The sequence below is a fragment of the Sarcophilus harrisii genome, chromosome 3 (genome assembly GCF_902635505.1).
Source record: "Sarcophilus harrisii chromosome 3, mSarHar1.11, whole genome shotgun sequence".
Lineage (NCBI taxonomy): Eukaryota > Metazoa > Chordata > Mammalia > Dasyuromorphia > Dasyuridae > Sarcophilus > Sarcophilus harrisii.
In genome coordinates this window covers 435,805,182-435,826,056 of record NC_045428.1, presented here as the reverse complement: position 1 = coordinate 435,826,056, position 20,875 = coordinate 435,805,182, and the positions used below count along the sequence as shown (strand labels likewise).

The following is a 20,875-nucleotide window of genomic DNA, read 5'->3' as shown; positions in this document are numbered from 1 at the left end:
TCACAACAATCAGCTTCTTATTCCACTTGTTATGAGGTCACTATTATTCCATTTGCAGATTTTAATTATTAGTATCCTTGCTGTGAGTTGATGAGGGACAGCAGCAAGAAACCCTGAAGGGTTGCAGCAGTTTCTCAGATGTTTTTCATGATAGTGACTCATATGTATTCTCCTAAACACAAGTCTTTGCTTTGTTCCTAAATGACATTTCAGAAGCAATCAGCAAGCTAGAATGCATTCGGAGAAACGTAGTGGTCCTTCCAGAGCGAAGATGAGAGAGACCGCACCGGGACCGAGGCAGTTGGGTCCCTTCTCAGAAAGCTTCTCCCAGAATCGACATCTCCTTTAGAGCAAAGTGCACAGGCTGGCCCCGGCCTTTTGATTTGATTTGTTCCAGCTTCTCACAATCTTCTGGACAGATGCTTGAAAATGGATCGACTACATAAAGCTACATTAGCCCCCCCACCCCACAGTAGAGGCCATTGCCCTAATTACCCCACATCTGGACTACTGGTGGGGAAGGAAATGTCAGCAACTCCTGAGAACTGGCCAGTCCGGATGGATCACACCCCGAACTCTGCCAGAGCATCACGTGGGATTCATACGCCTGTAGAGCAGCTGGGGGTAAGGGGGTCCCCATGTTGGCCTGGCCAGTTCTCCCAGAGGAAACCGCAAAGTCAGCGACCTTCCCTTCTCTGTTGTCTGCCCAAGTGGGCCCGGGTGGGCTGCCTGCCGGCCCTGGCACTCGGGTCTGGAACGACAAAATAGAACGTGAAAAGTGTTCTGTGGTGTTGTGGCAGTTTAGAAGCATGGCTCACAAAAGGGGAGAATCGTCAATTTGAAAGCTGTGATAATGATGACGACAACGGTGGTAATGATGCCATTATTTTGTGTTTGTGGCAAGGGCCCGGGTGTCCTCTCCCTGCGCAAGACCCCAGTGCCCGCAGCAGGCAGGCTCAGAGAACGGGGAGAGGGGGGAGAGCGCGGGGTGGCCCATGGGCCCACACAGGCAGGCAAGGCCCCTGGCGGCGCGGCAAGCTTCCAGCAGACCTCTGAGGGTCTTTGCCCACTCAAGAACATGAACATTAGGTTAAGGTTTAAGCAACATTTACTTTTCTTTTAGTGGCTTTGCATGATGCTGTGATATTGAGTATGTTGGGCGTTGTTAGAATAGATCATGACCTATTGACTAAGAGTTTGAAACACATGATTAGATGTAATTTCCGTAGCAAGTACGACCGCAGGTTTGACGCGCACAGCCCCTAGGACGACAACTTCCACTTTGCACTTGCTGAATGCAGCTTCCCCGGCAATCCATATTTCAGTGTTATGTTAGGTTCCGTGATGATGTGGTGTTAGAACGTCCAGAGTGGTAGCCACGTTAGAACAGAATCCCCTCCTGGACCCACTAGCCCGACTGTGGCCAGCTGAGTGAGCCAGATGTAGCCCCGGCTTTGTCGGGCTCCAGCATCCCCCTTTCCAGTCATGGTGCTTCATCTTCCCTTTGTTGAAAACATGTGAGCAACAGCTGCCCCCCTCCTAGCCTGCAGAGAACTCGGGCCTCCTTGAAAATGAAAGACTCTCTTCTCTTTTCCTCTCCTCTAGCCAGAACTCTCTAGTGTTGTCATGTGCAAGGCTGCCTGGCTCAGGGTTTCCCTGTTATCTTTGAAATATTCAGCAGAACATCCTTCTCCATCACTCCTCCAACCAGGTGCATTTCTGACTACTTTGGGTCCCTTTGGGAGACTGAGACTGTGCAGAAGTTTGACTCCAAGAAGTGTGCAGAGGGGCCTTTGTGGGACTTAAAGTGAATTGGAACTGTCCTGTGAGGATCTTTGAATATTGTGGAGATAATGAGACTCTTCCCCTATCCTAGGTTTTATGAAACTAATCATGAGAAAGCATTTTAGAAATAAGTAAGGAGCTATTTTTGCATGGGAACTCTCGCTGTTTCTGCCAAATTATTCCTCCACTTAGCCCCCTGAAATATCTTAGTCTTCATTCCCCTCATGATCATGGGCTCTTCTGTGGACCCCTGGTGCTCCTCTTGAGAACAGTTGTTCTGCTTGGGGACATGGTGATGGGCCGGGTCCGTGGTCAGTAAGTGAGAGAAATTGTGAATCAGTAGAAAAGGAGAAGGAGATTGATGACAGATTTCTGCCGTCATATGTTTTTAACACCATTTGTTTTCAAATCCAACCTCATTGGGACCACCCCCATCGGCACATGTCCCTTGATTCATTCAGAGTGGAATCTGCCCTTGGCGGAGGAAGGCTTCCAGTCGGAAGGCCAAGCAGGGGGCCGGCTCACTGACAGCTGCCCCCTTTCTCTGGCAAAGGGAGCACGGTGGTGGTCAGAGTTACCGCAGCTCCTAGTAACTGGTCACTGAGACCCATTCCTCCCCAAGAGCCTAGTGAGAGCTAAAGTGTAACTACCATTTTATGAGCCAAATGTCAGAGTAGTTTTTCTTTCAGGGAAAAAAAAAATAAACCTTAAACACATGCAAGGCCAGAATCTTAATTTCTCCTGAGATTTACTGTCAGGAACATCATCCGTGAACCAAGTGCTTCATCTCTATTTCTTCTTAGCTCCTAAAGTAAGGTTCCCCCTTTGGCAACCAGATCCTTTGGTTTAATCATCCCCAAAATTGTACAGAATGTAGGAAAAGCTACCCAATGCCAGCCGATTTGCCCAAGTCTTACAGTTACCCTTGAAGGATTTTCCCTTTTTGTTTTTGCAGGGATGTGAGACTGTAGGAGATAACGTTTATATTACCTTTAGGGAAAACCCGTTTCCTTTGGGGCAGGTTTGATAAGAGAGTTGACCCTTCAGGACTTATTAAATGATCAGTAGCATCTTTCTGGATTCCCGAAGGCTTTTCTGTCCCTCTCATCTGCTGACATAAAAAGAACTTTGTTTTGAGAGCATTATAAAGTGGAATCAGAATCACATTTGTTTGTATAGTCAAACGCTGGATTATCCTCAGTGGTAAATTTTGCTTCCAGTTTGATTGATATTTAGTTAATGGCTTGCTCTAAAAACACGCCTAGGCACTTTATTGATCAGCGGCCATTCTGATTACTTCCTTTTTGGGAGTCCTCTTGGAAGCTCACAAACTCATCTCCCCTTAAGTTGGAAAGATGCACTTGTCCCAAACAGGAGCCGGCCGTTTACCTGGGAATCGGAAACAATGTAGACAAGGAAACCGCTTCGCAGCCGCTGCGGCTTCCCATCGCTAATGCTCCCTTATTTCCCTTGAAGTCGCTTCTCAAAACGTATTACATTGTTGCCCCAAACCACACGCGTACCCAGACATTCTCAGCAGCTGTGGGGACCATGGCATGCTTCCGAAGGTCTCTTGTCTTCCGTAACAAAGAGGGGGCTCCGCTGCCCGAAGAGAGGAGGGGGGGCCCTCACCCCACCGTAGCCCTTTCTTCCCCCCTCGCGTCGCGTTAGCTCTGAAGGAGCCCCGAGGGACGGGCCCCGAGGGAGCGGGCGGCGCGCCCCCGGCTCTCGCCGTCGCACGGGCGTTTGCCATCCCGCGGGGCCGGGACCCCGGGGCTGCCCTGCGATTCCGACAGCGCCTGCTCGCTTGCTTCCCTGAGACACAAGCTGCAGGCCGCCGTCCCGTTAGCCTGGGACAGGCATCTCGCGGGTCCTGCCTATGCCTAACATTTGCATCTGATCTAAACGGGCCCTGGCTGACCGCCTGCCCGGACTGCCCCCGGCCTCTGCTCAGCTCCTCCCGGGTGCTCGGCGCCTTCAGGAAGGGAGACCACCGCGGCCCCCCGGAAGCTAGGGGACGGTATTCCCTAACCCCTTTATAAAGGCCGCTCAGCCCGAGTCCGGCAGGATGAGGCGGGGGCCGACAAGAGGCGAGGGATGGTTCCCTGTTGACCTTGGCGGGGCCCCCAGGCTCCCTCTTCCTGTGACCGGGGCAGAGCCGAGCAGACACCATCTTCCCGGCCCTCCCGATGCTGCTGAGCCAGCAGTGGCGGCACGTCCTGGGGCCCCGCGGGTCGGTCCGAGCCAGCGCCCGCTCCTCGCTATCCATCGTGGCCTCCAGCGGTGCTTGGGTTGTGAATTGTAGATGCCAGACCCCCCCCCTCGCCCCCCCAGGCTGCCCAGGCCACAGGGTGGCGCTGTCGTCTCCAGGACTGTTACCCCATCCATCCAGCGTGTTCTTGGGGGTCCGGGCCCCAGCGCGCCACGCCCCCCATCCGTCCCCACGGGCCGTCTTCCCCAGAAAGAAGCCCGCGCGGGCCCGGCCATTCTGGCTCCTTTCTGACTTGCTAATCTCGTCCCCCGCCGGGCCGCAGGGCGCTGCGCACCAGCGAGCCCCCGCTCCCCCCTTTTCTGTAGCCGAGTTTTAAGTAAAAACGGTTCCTGCCTTTCACGCCCAGCTCACCGATGAGCCGACGCGTCGTCGCGCGTTAGAAGTGATCGGTGTCCCTTGGGGCAGGGGAGGGAGGGGGAGGGGAGGAAAACGAAAATCAGGTATTTGATGTCTCTGCACTGAACGCATTTGTGTCCTGTGGACGCTTTGCACATCCCTATGTAAAGGGCTGGGGGGCTTCTTCCGCACCATCCGAGCGACTCAGTCTGACCAATATGTGGCGGACAACTTACACGGAGAGTTTGTATCGAGTCCTGATGTACAGATAAGTGTAATATATTCCTGATAATAAACACGCGCTCCAATGCCAACGGGATGGAGACACGCAAGTGCGGGTCGCTGCTCTGGGCTCTTTCAGTCGTGTGTGTGTGTGTGTGTGTGTGTGTGCCCGCTACTCTGGACAACTTAGAAAACACAAGGACAATGTCCTGCTGCCCTTTGGGAAGTAATTACCCTAAATCACTACAACTTCCATGTTACAAATTATGTCTCAGTGAATTTGCCTGTTCTACGAAATATTGCTCCTTTCTCCAGGGAGGGGGGGGATGAGATTCCAATTCACCCCAAACTCCAACAACCACATACATATCACGCTGATAAATTGGGGGGGGGGGGGAGAATAGAAGAGAACTCCCTTTCAGTAACACGGAACAACAGCAGTTGATGTATTTAGTGCAGTGCGGTTCTTGTCAAAATCACATCGAAACTCGATTTTTTGGAGGAGCAAAGACTCAGGTTTGGAGATGGAGCTTCTATTAAGTACTTATTAAATGCCTAAGGGAGCAAGGCAACCCATGCCCTCGAGAACTTGCCTTCCCAAGGAAGGGGCGGGGAGCACCGCGGGCAAGGTGGGAAATGATCTTGCGGGTACAGGAGGAAGTGGTGTGGAAGTCGGGGTCCCCAGCTAGAGAAAGCACAGTCTCATCTGTTACGGACATCACAGTTCAAGGTTCGAGCCAGCAGAATGCGTGGTGAGGGACACCTTAGGGAAGTAAAACACGCCTGGCGACGGCAGCGCACCCAGTAGGTAGCACAATGGGGACTGGAACTCTCAGGACCTCCTCATTCAGATACTCATTCCCACTTTCACTGGAATCACAACTTTGCAAAAGCTAGTAATTGTGAAATATGAGTATTATTTTGCTGAGGAGAAGCACTGTGTAACAGACCCAGCACCAGGTATGCAGATCCCAGTGTACCTGGGACAATGCTTCAGGTGAACGACTGACTAGAAATTCAGTCCCGCTTGCTGATCTGGAGCTGGCTTGGCAAGAAATGGGGGCAGGAAAGGAGGATCAGAAGAAATAGAATTGGAACCCAACTTCACCTAGCTCCAAATTCACTCCCCAGAAGGAGTGTTTATCTTTGCTGTGTACTGAAGTGAAAATATCTGATTAAACAAGACAGTGTTTGAGGTAAAAGCAATAGAGGAAAGGGAACAGAGGCAAGAAGTAATAGCTGAAGTCCTCAGAATAAACGTTGAAATCAGGTTCATTCCGTTTTGAGTTCAAACTACTGATACAGGCCAATTTTATGTACCTCAGGAAATCCTACTTGATGAAACTACTCTTTCCAGAGTCAGGCACCAGAAGGGGACATTTTTATTGGTTTCAAAGATGGGTAATTGAGCAATTAGCATTAACAGTATCCGATTTAAGAACCCAACCAGGGGAAGCTACAGCTGGAAATGTCAAATGAACCTCCCTACAAGGGACTGGGAAACCTAAGTGAAGCGTGTCTAAATGGTTCAGAAACACCAGGGCAATGGGGGGGAGGGAGAGGAGAGAGAATTCCCAATAACAAAAATAGCTCACATTTAGTGCTTTAAAGTTTTGCAAATTTAGCATTGATATTTATTTGGAGCTTTGTAAGTGGTTTTATTATTTATTATGTTTATCATTTTATTTATATTTATTCCATTTATCACTTTATTCTTATGATGACCCTGGTGCTATTATCCCCAATTTTTACAGAAAAGGAAATCAAAAATGACAGTTTGAGTTACTTGACCAGGGTCACATTAGGGAGGCCGAATTTCAACTCAAATGTGAACTTCCTGACTCAAAGTTCTCTCTACCAAGTAATCTAGTCACTTCTTTATATGATCCACAGAAAACTCCCCTGATAATGTTCAGCTTGGACCAAGGTTTATAAACACCATTAGATTTCTTAAGATCACATCAACTAGAAAGGAGACACAAGTGAAACAACAACCATCATTTATTAGCATTGGGAAACCACATTTATGCTGTGCCACAAGAATTGGATTTTACAAGGGAGGATAATAGGTAAGAAGAGGATTAAATCTACAGTGTTGTCACTGTGAAAGGTCTCTACTCAGAGGGGCCAATTTTCATTTTTTAAAAAAAAGGTGACGGCTATACTTAGCTTTTTAAAAAAAGACTAGACAAACTAAAGAGCAGCTGAAATCAACTTGATTTACATTTAGTATTAGAATTAAAATCTCATCACAATTATAAGAAGTTATTAGAAAAATAGTACATTGAACAAGCAAAAAAAATATACAATATATATAATTAAAATTCGACAACTCTTTTCATAGCTCCTCTCAGTAAAAATGAAAATTTACTGAAGAGACCATATATGTTTACTATAGGTTTGATAATAAACCAATCACACTGTCGTCATCCTTTGTGCTCCTTAAAATCTTCAAGCTAAAAGGCACAACTTAGGCAGGAAACTTTTTAACTCTGAATCCAGATTAATTTTTCATCTGGAAAAAACAAGTCTCAACTTAAAACTCTATATGTCATCAAGGAAGAAAAATCAGATCAATTCTGAAAGCTTCTCACTCTTGCCCTGCTTCCTGGTGGCTAAGCCAGGTGCTAATACCCTGAGGAAATTCGATTTGGACTTAACAGGCAAGGTCTTTTAATCTTGTTGGTTTCCCAGACTGGCTGGTTTCAAAACTACCAGTTCCACAGAAAGCAAATCAAATATGGAGAATTCAAGCTCCTGGGAAACGAAGGAGGTAGCTTCTTTTAAATACCCAAAGGCATGGCAGGAAAACTTTGATGAAAAATGCTTTCTACCTTTTTTTTTTCTTTTTCTTTTTTTGCCTGATGTGATTCCCAGATAAGTAATCAACCATCTCTCTCCTGAAGATCCTTGAATTATAGTAACAACTCAGTTGACCTTTTTTTGCCTTCAAAGTCCAATAGGCATTATATCTGCAGTGATGAGATACAGAGGTGGTTTCTTGCACCATTGGATCAATAAAGCATTTTTAAAAATTAAAAAAACAAATCCAGCAACAACTCAGGTAAAATGCACAATTCCTGCTCCCCATCAAGTGCCTTCTACCTAAATGCCCCTTTTCCCGCAGCAATTTTATTTATTTATAATATATATTTATATTCCATTTTTTAAGTAGCAAATTTCTACATCACTTACATACATCAGTAACATACACAACCTATACACAAGTCATTTTATCTTCTTAGGTGCACAGGGAGACTGAAGGGCACTGTTCCTGTTGCCTATAAATACTAACTACAACTCCTCCCACTTGCCCTAAAAAAATAAAGAGACAAGAATCTCTCACAGTGCCCCACGCCCTTGACTCCACAATAAATTGAGATTACTTTGGTGACAAGAGATGGGCAGTGTTTTTATAGATTGTGAATAATGATGCTCCAATGGAAAAAAAAAAAGTGTTCAAGTGAGGAAGACTTCTCTCCCCTGGAGCAAGTTAACAGATCATCTTCCAGAGTGAATCTATTGCACACATCTAGCAATACCTAAAACCCTAACCTGTCATTTTGGCATCAGATTCCAAGACCCTGCGGCCCTTTTTTGTTGGGATGCATCGTCTTGTGCCCAACAATGAGACCGATTCTTTTATTCTCTGCTTTGCTTCAAAGCATCATCAAATAGTAAGAATGCTAAGATCATTCATGAAAGTTCAAGACAACTGACATTTTGTTAAACACCAACTCTGCAGCACAGTAAGTAGCCCCTGGGGATGCCAAGGAAAGAATGAAACATTCCCCTTCTTCAAGCACAATCTCCAAGACATGCCCCACAGGACTCTGAAATATAATCATTCTACGCTGTTCTTCTGTCACTGAAGGGGAAGAAAATATAGTTGTTGTCTTTTAAATTAATTATTTTATGTTTTCAGTGAAAGTAAAACATGCACAGAGAGATAGGCTGGGGGTGAGAATCGGGGAAGGAAGGAAGCAGCTCTTACCAATCTAAACGGGTCTTTCCAAAAGACAGTAATTATTGGCTACATACACAGATAAAAGCACATATATTGTTCCCCAGAGTTTCTCTACTATAACAAAAATCTAAAATAGGGAGGAAAAAAATGACTAAGCAATGCATACTAAAATTCCTGTGGAAAGAGATTCAAGGGATTTTAAATAATTGTTTTCATGGTCTCCTTACTATATATATATATTGGGGCAATGGGAAAGTGTGACAAAAGAAGGCCCAATCCTGGCCAAACTAAGCCAATGCTTCTCAGCTCTTCATTCCTTTGTCCATTGAAAAAAAAGCTCAAGCTACACAAAATATCATCTTAAAAATGTACAGTGACAACACAGTCTATTTACACAAAAAGTCTTTTGAATGGAAAAGGAAGGTTGGTATAATGAGGGTCCCTTCTTTTTCTCTCAACCCCTGCATATTTCTCACTAAAACTTTAAGGCACAGGGAAGGGAAGAAAGAGTAATCCTCAAAGAACTTGTTCTCCAAGAAAAATTTGGGGAGAAAGAAGACAAACGTTCTCTGAAATGTAAGAACAATGGGTATTCACGAGAGAAGTGCTAAATATAGTCAACAAGGGCTGGACCCTCAGTAAAATTTCTGCCAAAACGAGAAATGGAAGTGAAATTTTCTACCCCAAACGTTTTCTTCTTACTACTTCCATTTTCTCAATACATAATTTTAAGAAAATGAACCTTTTGACCAGTTCCAAAGAGACAGCAGATATTAAATAGCCAACAACAAAAAAAAAATTAATCAGATTATTTTATAGCACCAGAGCTATGTAAATTTAAATTTTTTTCTCTTGGAAATCTAGAATTTGCCAAGAATAGTCACAAATTTTATCTCAATATAAACAGTGGAATGGAAAGGAGAGGAGGATTTCCCTTTTATGTCACATGTCTGTAGAAATATAGGGCAAATCCAGGCAAGACAATCACTATAGGGTTTTGTTGGTTTCCATATTTCTAATACACCAAAGATAAAAGAATGGGGGCCACCTCGCCATAATCCAAGGCCCCTTGTGGCATCTTTCTGGCCATTTAGCCTTATAAATGGTTGTTTATGAAATGGGGAAGAAAAAAAAAAAAGGAAAACATGATCCCAGAGCCAGGAAGAAAGAATTTAAGTCCTTCCTTGGACACATGGTAGGCAAATCACTATGGAGCAGATGAGCTATTGACCTGCATCGTTAGAGAAAATATCCTCATTCAAGATTTACCTGTACTGATGAAATTTTAAGTCTTGTTCTTACCTTTAAATAAAGATTTGATCAGAAAGAAAAGTTTGAAATGAAGCATTAAAAAGTCATTTTTTTTTTCTACTTTCCATGTTGCCCAGCTATGGCATTAACCCATTAACACAAATTATTAGTTTTTTTAAAAAAATACCTCTTTTGAGGTAAATATACTGAAATAATCCTCAGCATTCAAGTTACATCAAAGATGATTAAGTGCTGCTTGAGCTACCTATACCTGGCATAAGAAGCACAAAACAGGACATGGATGGGGAGGGGGAAGAGAAGAGAGATATCCCTTCCCTAAATGTGAATTAGGTCTCTGTCCCCACATTAAGTAGGAACACCAGTTTTGCAGCAGCCAGTTTGACTCTTAGATCCAACACTTTTGCAGCCCAAGTCATTGGAACAGAAGAAACAAACTGAATTCATACCTCCAGGCAATGTAGCTCTGATAGGAACCCAAATCATTTGGGTATAAGTTAGCCCCCACCTCACATACTCCAATAATGCAGGATACTATAGAACATTCATCTCTTAGGCCATCTCCCGGATTGGGTGTGTTCATGAGTGTGTTCATCTTTATAGACATACCCAACTTGGGTACCACAGTAGTCAATAACTCATTACAGACCAAAGGGCCAAGTTAAAAAAAAAAATGTGATTCCAGAACTGAATTACCAATCTAGTGTGAGCATGGTCATGCTCATGGTCACCCCCACTAATGTCTCTTTGGATTCAATCTTGATATTGGATAAAATTATCAATGGAAACTGTCAATTTCTTTAAGCCAAAATCTTAATATGCTTAAAAATCAATACAGCCACCTGGGACTTAAAATGTTTAAGAAAAATTTGGGTGGTATATCATCATCACCCCCAAAATAATAAAATGGTGTTAATTTGAAGCTGGCACTTGGATTCAAACTGATGTCCCAATAACCTAGAGACATCCATCAAAGAGGTCAACAGAAGACAGCAATATGATTCAGGACCAACGAAGAACATCAAAATAAGGCTCCCTTTTGACATTTCCCTGCTTCAGGGAGTCACCAAAAGCCATCCAAGAGCAGTCCATGAGAAGCAGGCCCGACGGTGATCTTCCCCTTAGTAATTTCACTTTGACCATTCCCAAGGAAATCTCTGCCAGTTAAACGTTAGCCTCATGGCGGGGGACTGTGACTGATGGCTTCAACCACAGTGACAGAAGCATGAGTGGGGGTGGAAAGGAGGGCTGGGGGGCGAACAGGACTGAACAGGCGGGCTTCAGATCTTTCTGGAAGGAACAGGGCGAAGAAAGTGGGTCGTGGGGAAAAAAAGCCCGAGTTTTTCTCGCCCACCTCCTAAATTAGGGGCCGGCGGGATTCGGCATCGCTGAGGGGAAACCTTGCTTATAATGCAGTACCCAGCTTACAGCCCAAGGCTCAACTACCACTACAGAGCCCGGCCTTCTCAAACTCGGATTCGGAACAGGAGGAGGAAGGCGCCAATTCATGGGGCAGACTGGCGGCAAATCTGCGCAGGCAGCTCGCCCTGGCTAGGGCCGGGAAAGGCTTTCTTCTGAGGTGAGCAAAGGGGCGGGGAGAAGGAGCCGGAGTCGGCAGCCCCCGCCTGTAACAGTCGGTAACCTGTCTGCGGGCCGGAGGGCGGCCGTGTTCCCCGGGGCTGGCCCCCAAGGCCGGCCGCGGCTCCCAAGCGATTGCACCTTTTGGTCCGCGTGGGGAGGGGTCCGCGGGGCGGGGAGGAGGCGAGGCGCGCTGACGTGTTTTTGCTTGCCAGGAGGAGAAAGCCGCCGCCCCCCGCGCGGCCCGGGGCCACGGGGATCATTTGCAGTGCTCCGAGCCGGTGTCTGGGGTTCTCGCCGCGCCGGCCGCCAGGGACGCCTCTTCGCTGTGCCACAGCCCGTAGCCAAAGTAAATGAGGAAGCCTGCGGGGGACAAGGAAAAGGGGGGAAAGCAGAGTCAGGGCGGACGCCCCGCGCAGGGAGCTGCCGAGCGCGTCCCACGTGGCCCGGCCGGCCAGGGCGGGGTGGCGGAAAACGAATGCCACGTCGCTTCTAACCTTTGGTGCAAGGGAAAGCCGAGGGTACCCAAGGGGAGGGTGCGTTCGGGGGAACGTGGTGCGAAAGTCACCGATAAAACTAGGAGACAAAGAATCTCATCGGATGGGGACACGCCCAGTGAAGGCCTTCCCGGAGACGTCCTCACCCTGAGGAGGGAGCCTCCAAGATGAGCAAACTGACACACGGTCATTAAACAGCACGGTACGCGAGGGCTCTGAGGAACTCTGGGACGCTTCCATCGGGTTTGCCCACCGTCTCCTGCGTGCTTGCCGGGGATACAAGGCGAAGCCGCCCTTGCCCTCAAGGGCCGTGCTTTACTGGATGGCTGACCGAATGGGCCCGGGGCTGACCGTGCTTTGAGAATCAGTGACCAAGACCTCAGCAACTAACGCCTGTCTTTTTAAAAGACACTGTTAACAGGCTTAGGGTTCATGGCACCAAACAAGTTCATCTTGTTGAAAAAAAAAATTTTCCTGTTGAAAAGGAAGAGAAAGTGGCAAATTCTCCTTGCTAAAAATCAAGCTGGAATCCAGAGATCCTACGCAATTGGGAACAATACCTAAAATACCAAATCTTATAAGCGTAATAAGTGTTTTTTGGTCCACACCAGTGCCATTGACTGCCAGCAGCTATTCAAGCAAGTGGCTAAGCTATGACTTAACCCATGGTGGGATGGGGAGGGGGAAATGAGACCGAATACAGGCTAACATCTCCTAATGGCCACCTCTTCTTTATAGTCCCTCCCTTGGGATCATCATGGTCACTTCCAACAGGAGGGGCCTGGCATTCAGATCTACCATCTTCCCCCATCCATCCCAGGACTGATGATGAGGTTTGTAGCAAATTATCAAGTTTCTCACAGCTTCCCTTTGTGTCCACAACCTACATTTGTCAAATAAATTGGCTGGGATTCTGGGTACAATCCCATGGAAATGTTTCTTTTCTAAGTGAAATTCACCAACTTGTATGTAGTTGGAGCTCATAACCTTGGCCTCATTAGCAACTAAGATAAGTGGCCCAGATTATAAAATGCAAAGTATCCCATAGGAAAAAACCACTAGGAATTCTTTTGCTGAATTTTTTAGTTTCTAATAAATCAAGTTTCTTGCTAAATATAGCAAAGGATAGGGGGAAAAAAGATAGAAATAGCTTTGTAACTTTACTTTAGAGGCCTTGGGACAAAGAAGTAGAAAGTATTCAAGACAGTGCCTGAAAGTGGGAAATAAAAGATGTTTAGCATAATAAAGGGAAGTCTATTAGATAGACAGGAGTCCCAGTTCTCCCACCTACCTATCAACATCCACACAGCAAACCGGAGCCAGGTACCGCCATCCAGCTGCATCATAAGGTAGACATTCACAAAAATACTCAAAATAGGAAGTAATGGTAAGAAGGGCACCTGCAAAATAAAGGAAATTTAAAGAATTGACTCTACTGAACATCTATCTATGCAGGATTTGTAGATAATCCAGATTCACAAGGGGAACACCTACAAAGAGAATAATCTGAATTGTGAAAAGGGAAAACACTCATAGTCTTCTACAAGGGCAAATTCTCTACAGGGATGGGGGCCACAAATGAATATTTGCCTTCAGATTAACTCTGGGCCCCAATTTCCACATTTACTGAAACTTGAAAGGCTTAATGTAAGAAAAAGATTCCTAACAATTAAATCTAATCAGTATTGGACTGCACTTCCTAGAGGAAGGCTCCCCACAACAGAAGTCTTCAAGGCTGGTTGATGGTGTGGGTCTATTGTAGAAGGGAAATTTATTATAAGTATAAATTGATATAGTCTGAGGTCTTTTTCAATCTGTGGTGCTATGATAATGATCTGCTTCTACTACCCTCCCCACATAGCCACTGCCCTGATGCTAAAGACCTCAGGAACCAACTCCTGTCTCTTTAAAACATACTGTTAACATAGCACCAAACAAGTTCACATGTATTAATAAATGAAAGAGAAAGTACTGCTTTCTATAATTACCTTCTCTTATATGCTTGCTATTAAGAGACATGTTCTGGAGGTACTTTTTTTTTTTTTAAAAGAAAAATTCCTTGCCTTCATAGAATTTATTCAAATAATACATCTAGGAGAGAGATGTCCAGTAAGTGAAATTTTGTAGAAAGTGGGAGAATGTAAAAGTTAAAGGAGAAGGTGTACATGTCGACATAAGCAGGAAGTGAGACAGCCTGGATGACTGGATCAGTTTGGGTGGGAAATAGAAAAATGGTCTGGTGTGCATAACCAGCAAGCAGATATAGTTGTCTAAGTGGGTTAATGTTTACACGCTCAACTCCCCAATCTCAATCTGAAAATGGCTAGCAGTGGCCACCACAATTAAAATTATTTCTAGGAGAATCCACAGAGCAGAGGGTATAATACTTGTTTTCCTGTCAAAATTATAGTTCTCCTCATTACTAATCTTCCACATAATCTTTTCTGCAGAACATATGATGCTTACCTTAAATGAAAGTTTGGTTTTGCTCTCCGGCTGCCTCCAAATGAGAATGGTGGTGATAAAACAGAGGAAAACAGATGCCATCAGGACCACAATCACCCATGTAGTTCCCTGCTCGAGTTCCTTTTTAGCAAGAACAGTAATGATGCAGAAGATGATAATGTGGATCCCTGAAGAGAATAAAATGGAAGGCAGGTGCTTACCCTATCCCTCAGCATCCCGAGACTCACAGAAGACATTCTCATTCTCTCCTCAGAAGATGCATTTATTTTTAGTGGCTAAGACATACCATTTTGTTCTCTTAAAAGAAGTATTAAAATATTGCACCCCTATCATAATCACTTTAGGTTAGCAGCAGGGGGCTTTCTCATCACCCCTCAGACTTGCCAGAAACCATTAAGGTGCCCAAATATAGGTCACAAGTGCTGCTTACCGAGACATAGAAGGGCTTAGTGGGGGGGAAAGCACAAAACTCAAGGCTCAGAAAGTTTTAGATTTAAGTTCTCCATCAGACACTCAGTATAAACATGGGCAAGTATGCTACTTTAACTCCCTGAGCCTCAATTTCCTGGAAAACCCCATCCACCTCACTGAAAACCTGGAGAAATGAGTTATCATCAACTATTGGTGCCTTATGTAAAGAGATTACCTATAAGACTGGTTGAGACATTCACAATAAACCCAGAGAGTTTAGAAGGCTCTGAGTTCTTTGGGTATAATATGGCTTTGAGAGAACATTTTTCCATTTCTGGCAAAAATCCCGTTTGGGAATCACTGGTGCTCACTGCTTCGTTCTGATCCACAAGGTCTAGCTCTTCTGTGGTTCTGGCCATCTGATACACTAAGTTAGGCTGCTCTGGTTGGTACCTACAAAAGAATAACATGGTTATTGCCATGACTTTTCTGTAATTAAGTCAAAGGGGGAAAATTCATGTCAACTCTAACTCCCCAAAGGCCACAAAAATTACTTTATTCTTGCAGCTGCCAAGACCAAGCTATAAGATGTTATACTAAATAGGGTGCTAAATATGGAGTCAGGAAAATTCAAATCTCACTTCAAAACTAACTGTGACTCTGGGCAACTGACTTGACCTCTCTCAACCTGTTTATCTATAAAATGGTGTGTGTGTGTGTGTGTGTGTGTGTGTGTGTGTGTGTGTGTAATAATAGCATTGACATTCTAGCATTTTTGTGAGGATAAAGTGAAATATTTATAAAAAGAGTTTGCAATCCTTAATGCTGCATATATTTGAAATTAGTCTGATAGAAATTGAATTTAATTCCATTTTTCCATTTTATTCCATTTTCCATTTTAATACTGAAGATATTATATTTTCTATACAATACTAAAAGAAACTATATAAAAATTAGCATACTATCAAAATTTGAAGTTGATTATTTAGAGATATGGGGTAACATATGCATTTTTAACAAAACAAGGAACAAAGTCAATTACTAAATTACAGAACAGAAATACAAATTATAAAAATAGATAACTTTGATGATGTGAAACTGAAGTTTCTATATCGGAGAGACAAAATCACTGCTCTAGCATAAGAGAAGTGGTTGAATGGGGTGAAAGTTTTTTGAAATTAGATTTCTCTAAGGATTTGGTATGTAAGATATATAAGCAATTAGGCTAAGAGGGGCATCTAGGTGGTATAGTGCCCAGGGCTAGGGAAGTAAGGAACCTCTGAACTCAGATCCAGCCTCATTTAATCTTGTTTGCCTCAATTTTCTCAACTATAAATTGGAGATAAATAATATCTACCTCCCAAAGCTATCGTGAGGATACAAATTAAAGATAATAATGGTTGTAAAGTATCTGGCAGATAGTAGGCACTTAAAAGATATTAGTTATTATTATTGTTGTTGTTATAAATCAAAGGATATTAACACTTCAAAACTGCAAAAGATATACAATCACATGAAAGTATGTTTCAAAATCTCTAATAAGAGAAATATAAATCAAAACAATTCCAAAGGTTTTACCTCTCACCCAGCAAAGTAGCAAAATGATATAAAACAGCAATAATCTATGGTATGTGGTGATAGGAACACTAAGGCATTGCTGGAGCTGTGAAACGGTACAAGCATTTTAAAAGCAGTTTGGAATTATACAAAGTGACTGAGATGTCCTTTGAACCAGAAATTCCATTAACCCAAGGAAATCACTGATAAAAAAGGACCCCAAAAATAACAAATTATTTATAGCAGCCCTTTTTAAAAAATTAATTAAAGCTTTATTTCCAAAACATATGCATGGATAATTTTTCAACATTGACCCTTGCAAAACCTTGTGTTAATACTGTTAAATCCAATATATATAGCATCCCTTTTATAAAAGTAGAAGCAAAGAACAAGAAACAAAGCCGATACCCATCGGTTGAGGAATGGCTAAACAAACTGTGTTTGTGGAAGTAATGGAAGAAATGGAAAGTAATGTGTTGTAAGAAGTGATGTATGAGATGAAAAAGGAGAAAAATCTAAGGCAAAATGAAGCAAGGAAAGCCAAGAAAATGACCTATACAATAATGATGAGAATGTACATGGAAAGAACAACCACAGCCAAAACATCGAAAGTGGATGCAACAAAACTGTAAAGATCAAGAATGATTTGAATAAAGAAATATGAGAGGATATCTCTTTATGGAATCAAAAGGTCCAAAGGTATTATACATTGCACCTGTTTTCAGACCTCTTCAATGCATTGATAAATTATGCTATTTTTTTTTAATCTTAAAAAAAAAAAAAAAACACTGTTTGTGAGTGATTGAGACCACTTTGAATGATCTTGTGATGAAGAGAGCCATCTGCACCAAGAGAGAGGACTGTGGATCAAACCGTAGCATTTTTCATTCTTTTTGTTGTTATTTGCTTACATTTTGTTTTATTTTTTTCTGGTTTGATTTCATTTTTCTTGTACAGCAAGATAATTGTATAAATATGTATGCATATATTGGATTTAACATATATTTCTACCATGTTTAACATATAATGGACTACTTGCCATCTAGGGGAGGGGTTGGGAGAAAGGGGGAGAACTGAAATACAAGGTTTTGCAAGGATTAATGTTAAAGGACTACATTTTGAAAAATAAAAAGCTTTAATAAAGAAAAAAAATACTATTATGAGATAGCTCTGGGGCAGGGGATAGGGAAAACAGGGAGAAAAAATGGGGAAAGTTATGATGATGTTAAAAGTTAAAGACATCAATAAAAACTTGTTAAAAAACATAAATATGCATATATACATATATAGTTATGTGTATGTATACACACACACACACACACACAGACAAAAGCATATATATGTATACACACACACACACACACACAAATAACTGCAAGAAAATCCTTGCACTAGGACTCCTGCTAAATTAGAAATCCTGTTTTTGTCAAATTATGTCATACTCTTCCCCCAGCTTACTCCAGTGCTCCCAGACGACAGGGAAGTATATGTAATATGAGGGCAAACTATATATGTTTTCAGGCAAATCAAAGTCTTCCTTTTGAAAGAAAATGGATGATAGAACACCACAGTCCTAATAAAGTTATTATACATGATGATTGTTGGAGGGGATGCGGGAAAACTGGGACATTGATGCATTGTTGGTGGAGTTATGAACGAATCCAACCATTCTGGAGAGTAGTTTGGAACTATGCTCAAAAAGTTATCAAACTGTGCATACCCTCTGATCCAGCAGTGTTGCTACTGGGCTTATATCCCAAAGAGATCATAAAGAAGGGAAAGGGACCTGTATGTGCACGAATGTTTGTGGCAGCCCTCTTTGTAGTGGCTAGAAACTGGAAACTGGATGTCCATCAGTTGGAGAATGGCTGAATAAATTGTGGTATATGAATATTATGGAATATTATTGTTCTGTAAGAAATGACCAACAGGATGATTTCAGAAAGTCCTGGAAAGATTTACATGAACTGATGCTGAGTGAAATGAGCAGGACCATTATATACTTCAACAACAATACTATATGATGACCAGTTCTGATGGACCTGGCCATCCTCAGCAAGGAGATCAACCAAATCATTTCCAATGAAGCAGTAATGAACTGAACCAGCTACGCCCAGAGAAAGAACTCTGGGTGATGACTAAAAACCATTACATTGAACTCCCAATCCCTATATTTATGCCCACCTGCATTTTTGATTTCCTTCACAAGCTAATTGTACAATATTTCAGAGTCTGATTCTTTTGTACAGGAAAATAATGGTTTGGTCATGTATACTTATTGTGTATCTAATTTATATTTTAATATATTTAACATCTACTGGTCATCCTGCCATCTGGGGGAGGGGGTGGGGGGTAAGAGGTGACAAATTGGAACAAGAGGTTTGGCAATTGTTAATGCTGTAAAGTTACCCATGCATATAACCTGTAAATAAAAGGCTATTAAATAAATAAATGAAAATTTTAAAAAAAATAAAGTTATTATACAGTAGTCAATGGATCTGTGACCTCCCTGATGGGGACATGACCCTAGAATTGCAGACCAGAAGTCATCCAGGTTATCCCACGCCAGATAAGTTTGCCACGGTGTTCCACCCAAAGATCTGAGGGCCTTTTTGTTTTTTTCTTGACATCAGGAGAATACCAAAGGAGCACATGGCCAACGCCACCATTCTTGCCACCTATCTGGAATCATCATTTACCTTTGTTGTGGCTTTTTGTCACTCATTTCCAGTGGAAAAGCCCGCCCTTACTATCAAACTTGGGAATAAGATGGTCTTCATCTGTTGCATGATTAGTGTGTAATAAAGAGAAAATGCATACCGTAAGACCAGCACACAGGCTGCCACCAAAGAATACGCTAGCAGAGTTCCAATAGACATCAGGTCAACCAAGTCTTTCAGGTCAAAAAGAAAGGCCATCACAGCTGGAAGGGAAGTAGAAACCAGGGTCAGAGACGGGAGCTGTCACCCAGCCTCCCAAAGCAGAGACCATTTGCTGCGACAAGGACCCAAATGGGTCAGACCATGTGGTCTTTCTCTGGGCTGCTTTTAGAATAATAAGCAATGACCAGAAGCTATACTACAAACTCTGAAGGTAATCACTCTGGCAAGTACAATAGGATAATATGTAATGCAACACCAATTTCTTTATCTGTCAAAGATAACTGATGAACAGTCTATGTGCTCCACTAAAGGAGATACCCTTAAGTATCTGGGGAAGCTGAGCAGGGTCCGTCAGTATGTTGAGCTTCCCTTTAACTTTAAATTAACTTTAAAAACTTAAAGGGATTGTGATTAAAAAGGGGACAAGGACAATAAGCTGAAAATGATGGGCACAGATCATAGATAGAATCACAGATCTGAGGATAAGTATATATTTTCCTAGAAACACTGCAACTGAAGGTTCCAAATTCCATATATATTATACATACATGTATATTTTATCTATATGTAATAATTCTACATGCAATAAGTTCTCAGAAGGCTGGTCTCATGAAAATTCTCAAACTTATCAAAAACCATGTCGGCCACGTTGTACAGTTCTCTACTATGTCTTCTAATTTTCACTTTGTTCTATGTTCCCTAAAGGGGAACCTCAATTTCCCCTGATATCCTAAAGATATTAATGGAGCTCTTAGGCTGTCACCCCTCCTAACATCTCAAATTCCTTATTGCTGCTCCTACATTGCACCTTAGACATAGCCACCATGTGTCTCTGTATGAAATATATTCTCAATTTTGGGGGGGACATGTGTTTAACGTCTCTTAAACATACAATACTGGCAGAATATTGAGAATATAATTGTTCAAATGAAAAGGCAAATTTCAAATAAAGACTATTCACTTTATAAATGTGTAAAAAACCAAAACAGGTGTGCAGTCTTGATTGTATGTATATATTTACATTTTAGTAAATAGTACAAATAGCTTTAGTAGTATGTATTTTTTAAAGTGGGTATTATAATTATAAATGTATAGCAGCCTAAACCATCCCTTCTCAACAAAAAAGTAGAAGCAAATTGTAAAAATCAGCAAATCAGTAAAAAACCCAGTTCAATATATTCATTTTATAAACTGAGACCAAATGAGATTAAAGTAACTTGTTTTAAATCACACAATTATTTAAATGACAAAGACAAAACTAGACATTAGGGTCAGTGACTCCCTAAGATTTGGTACTTGTACAAAAAAAGAATTACAAATGGGGTTCTGTGCTGTTAAAATATCAAGTTAAACATACCACAAATACCTAAATTCCTACTCTGAAAACAATGAATGAACAAATGCTGACCAGAAAACACACACACACACACACACACACACACACACACACACACACACACACACAAAGATAGAATGACTTAATTGTTTTGATTAATGGCAGGTTTTATAATTTCCCAATAAAACTTTCCCTTATTTCCCTCTCAAGGAAATTAAGCCTGATTCAAAGTATATGTTTTCCAAATTAAGCAAAAGAACAACGTTTCTTCCTCCATTTCTAATCAAATCTTTAAGT

General features: G+C 42.6%; 1 protein-coding gene across 2 annotated transcripts in view; it reads right to left on the bottom strand.

Annotated features, from left to right (window-relative positions):
- Window positions 1-6,598: 6,598 nt before the first annotated feature.
- The window catches only part of SLC7A1 (solute carrier family 7 member 1), a 71,656-nt gene continuing 57,379 nt past the window's right edge, over window positions 6,599-20,875 (bottom strand). For both annotated transcript variants that reach the window (XM_031960745.1, XM_031960746.1), the window contains exons 8-12: window positions 19,181-19,283; window positions 15,039-15,256; window positions 14,393-14,559; window positions 13,218-13,326; window positions 6,599-11,792 (exon numbers count right to left, since the gene is read on the bottom strand). In XM_031960745.1, the coding sequence (XP_031816605.1) occupies window positions 11,689-11,792; window positions 13,218-13,326; window positions 14,393-14,559; window positions 15,039-15,256; window positions 19,181-19,283 (701 nt within the window). In that variant the 3' untranslated portion in view covers window positions 6,599-11,688. The remainder of the gene's footprint in view (window positions 11,793-13,217; window positions 13,327-14,392; window positions 14,560-15,038; window positions 15,257-19,180; window positions 19,284-20,875) is intronic.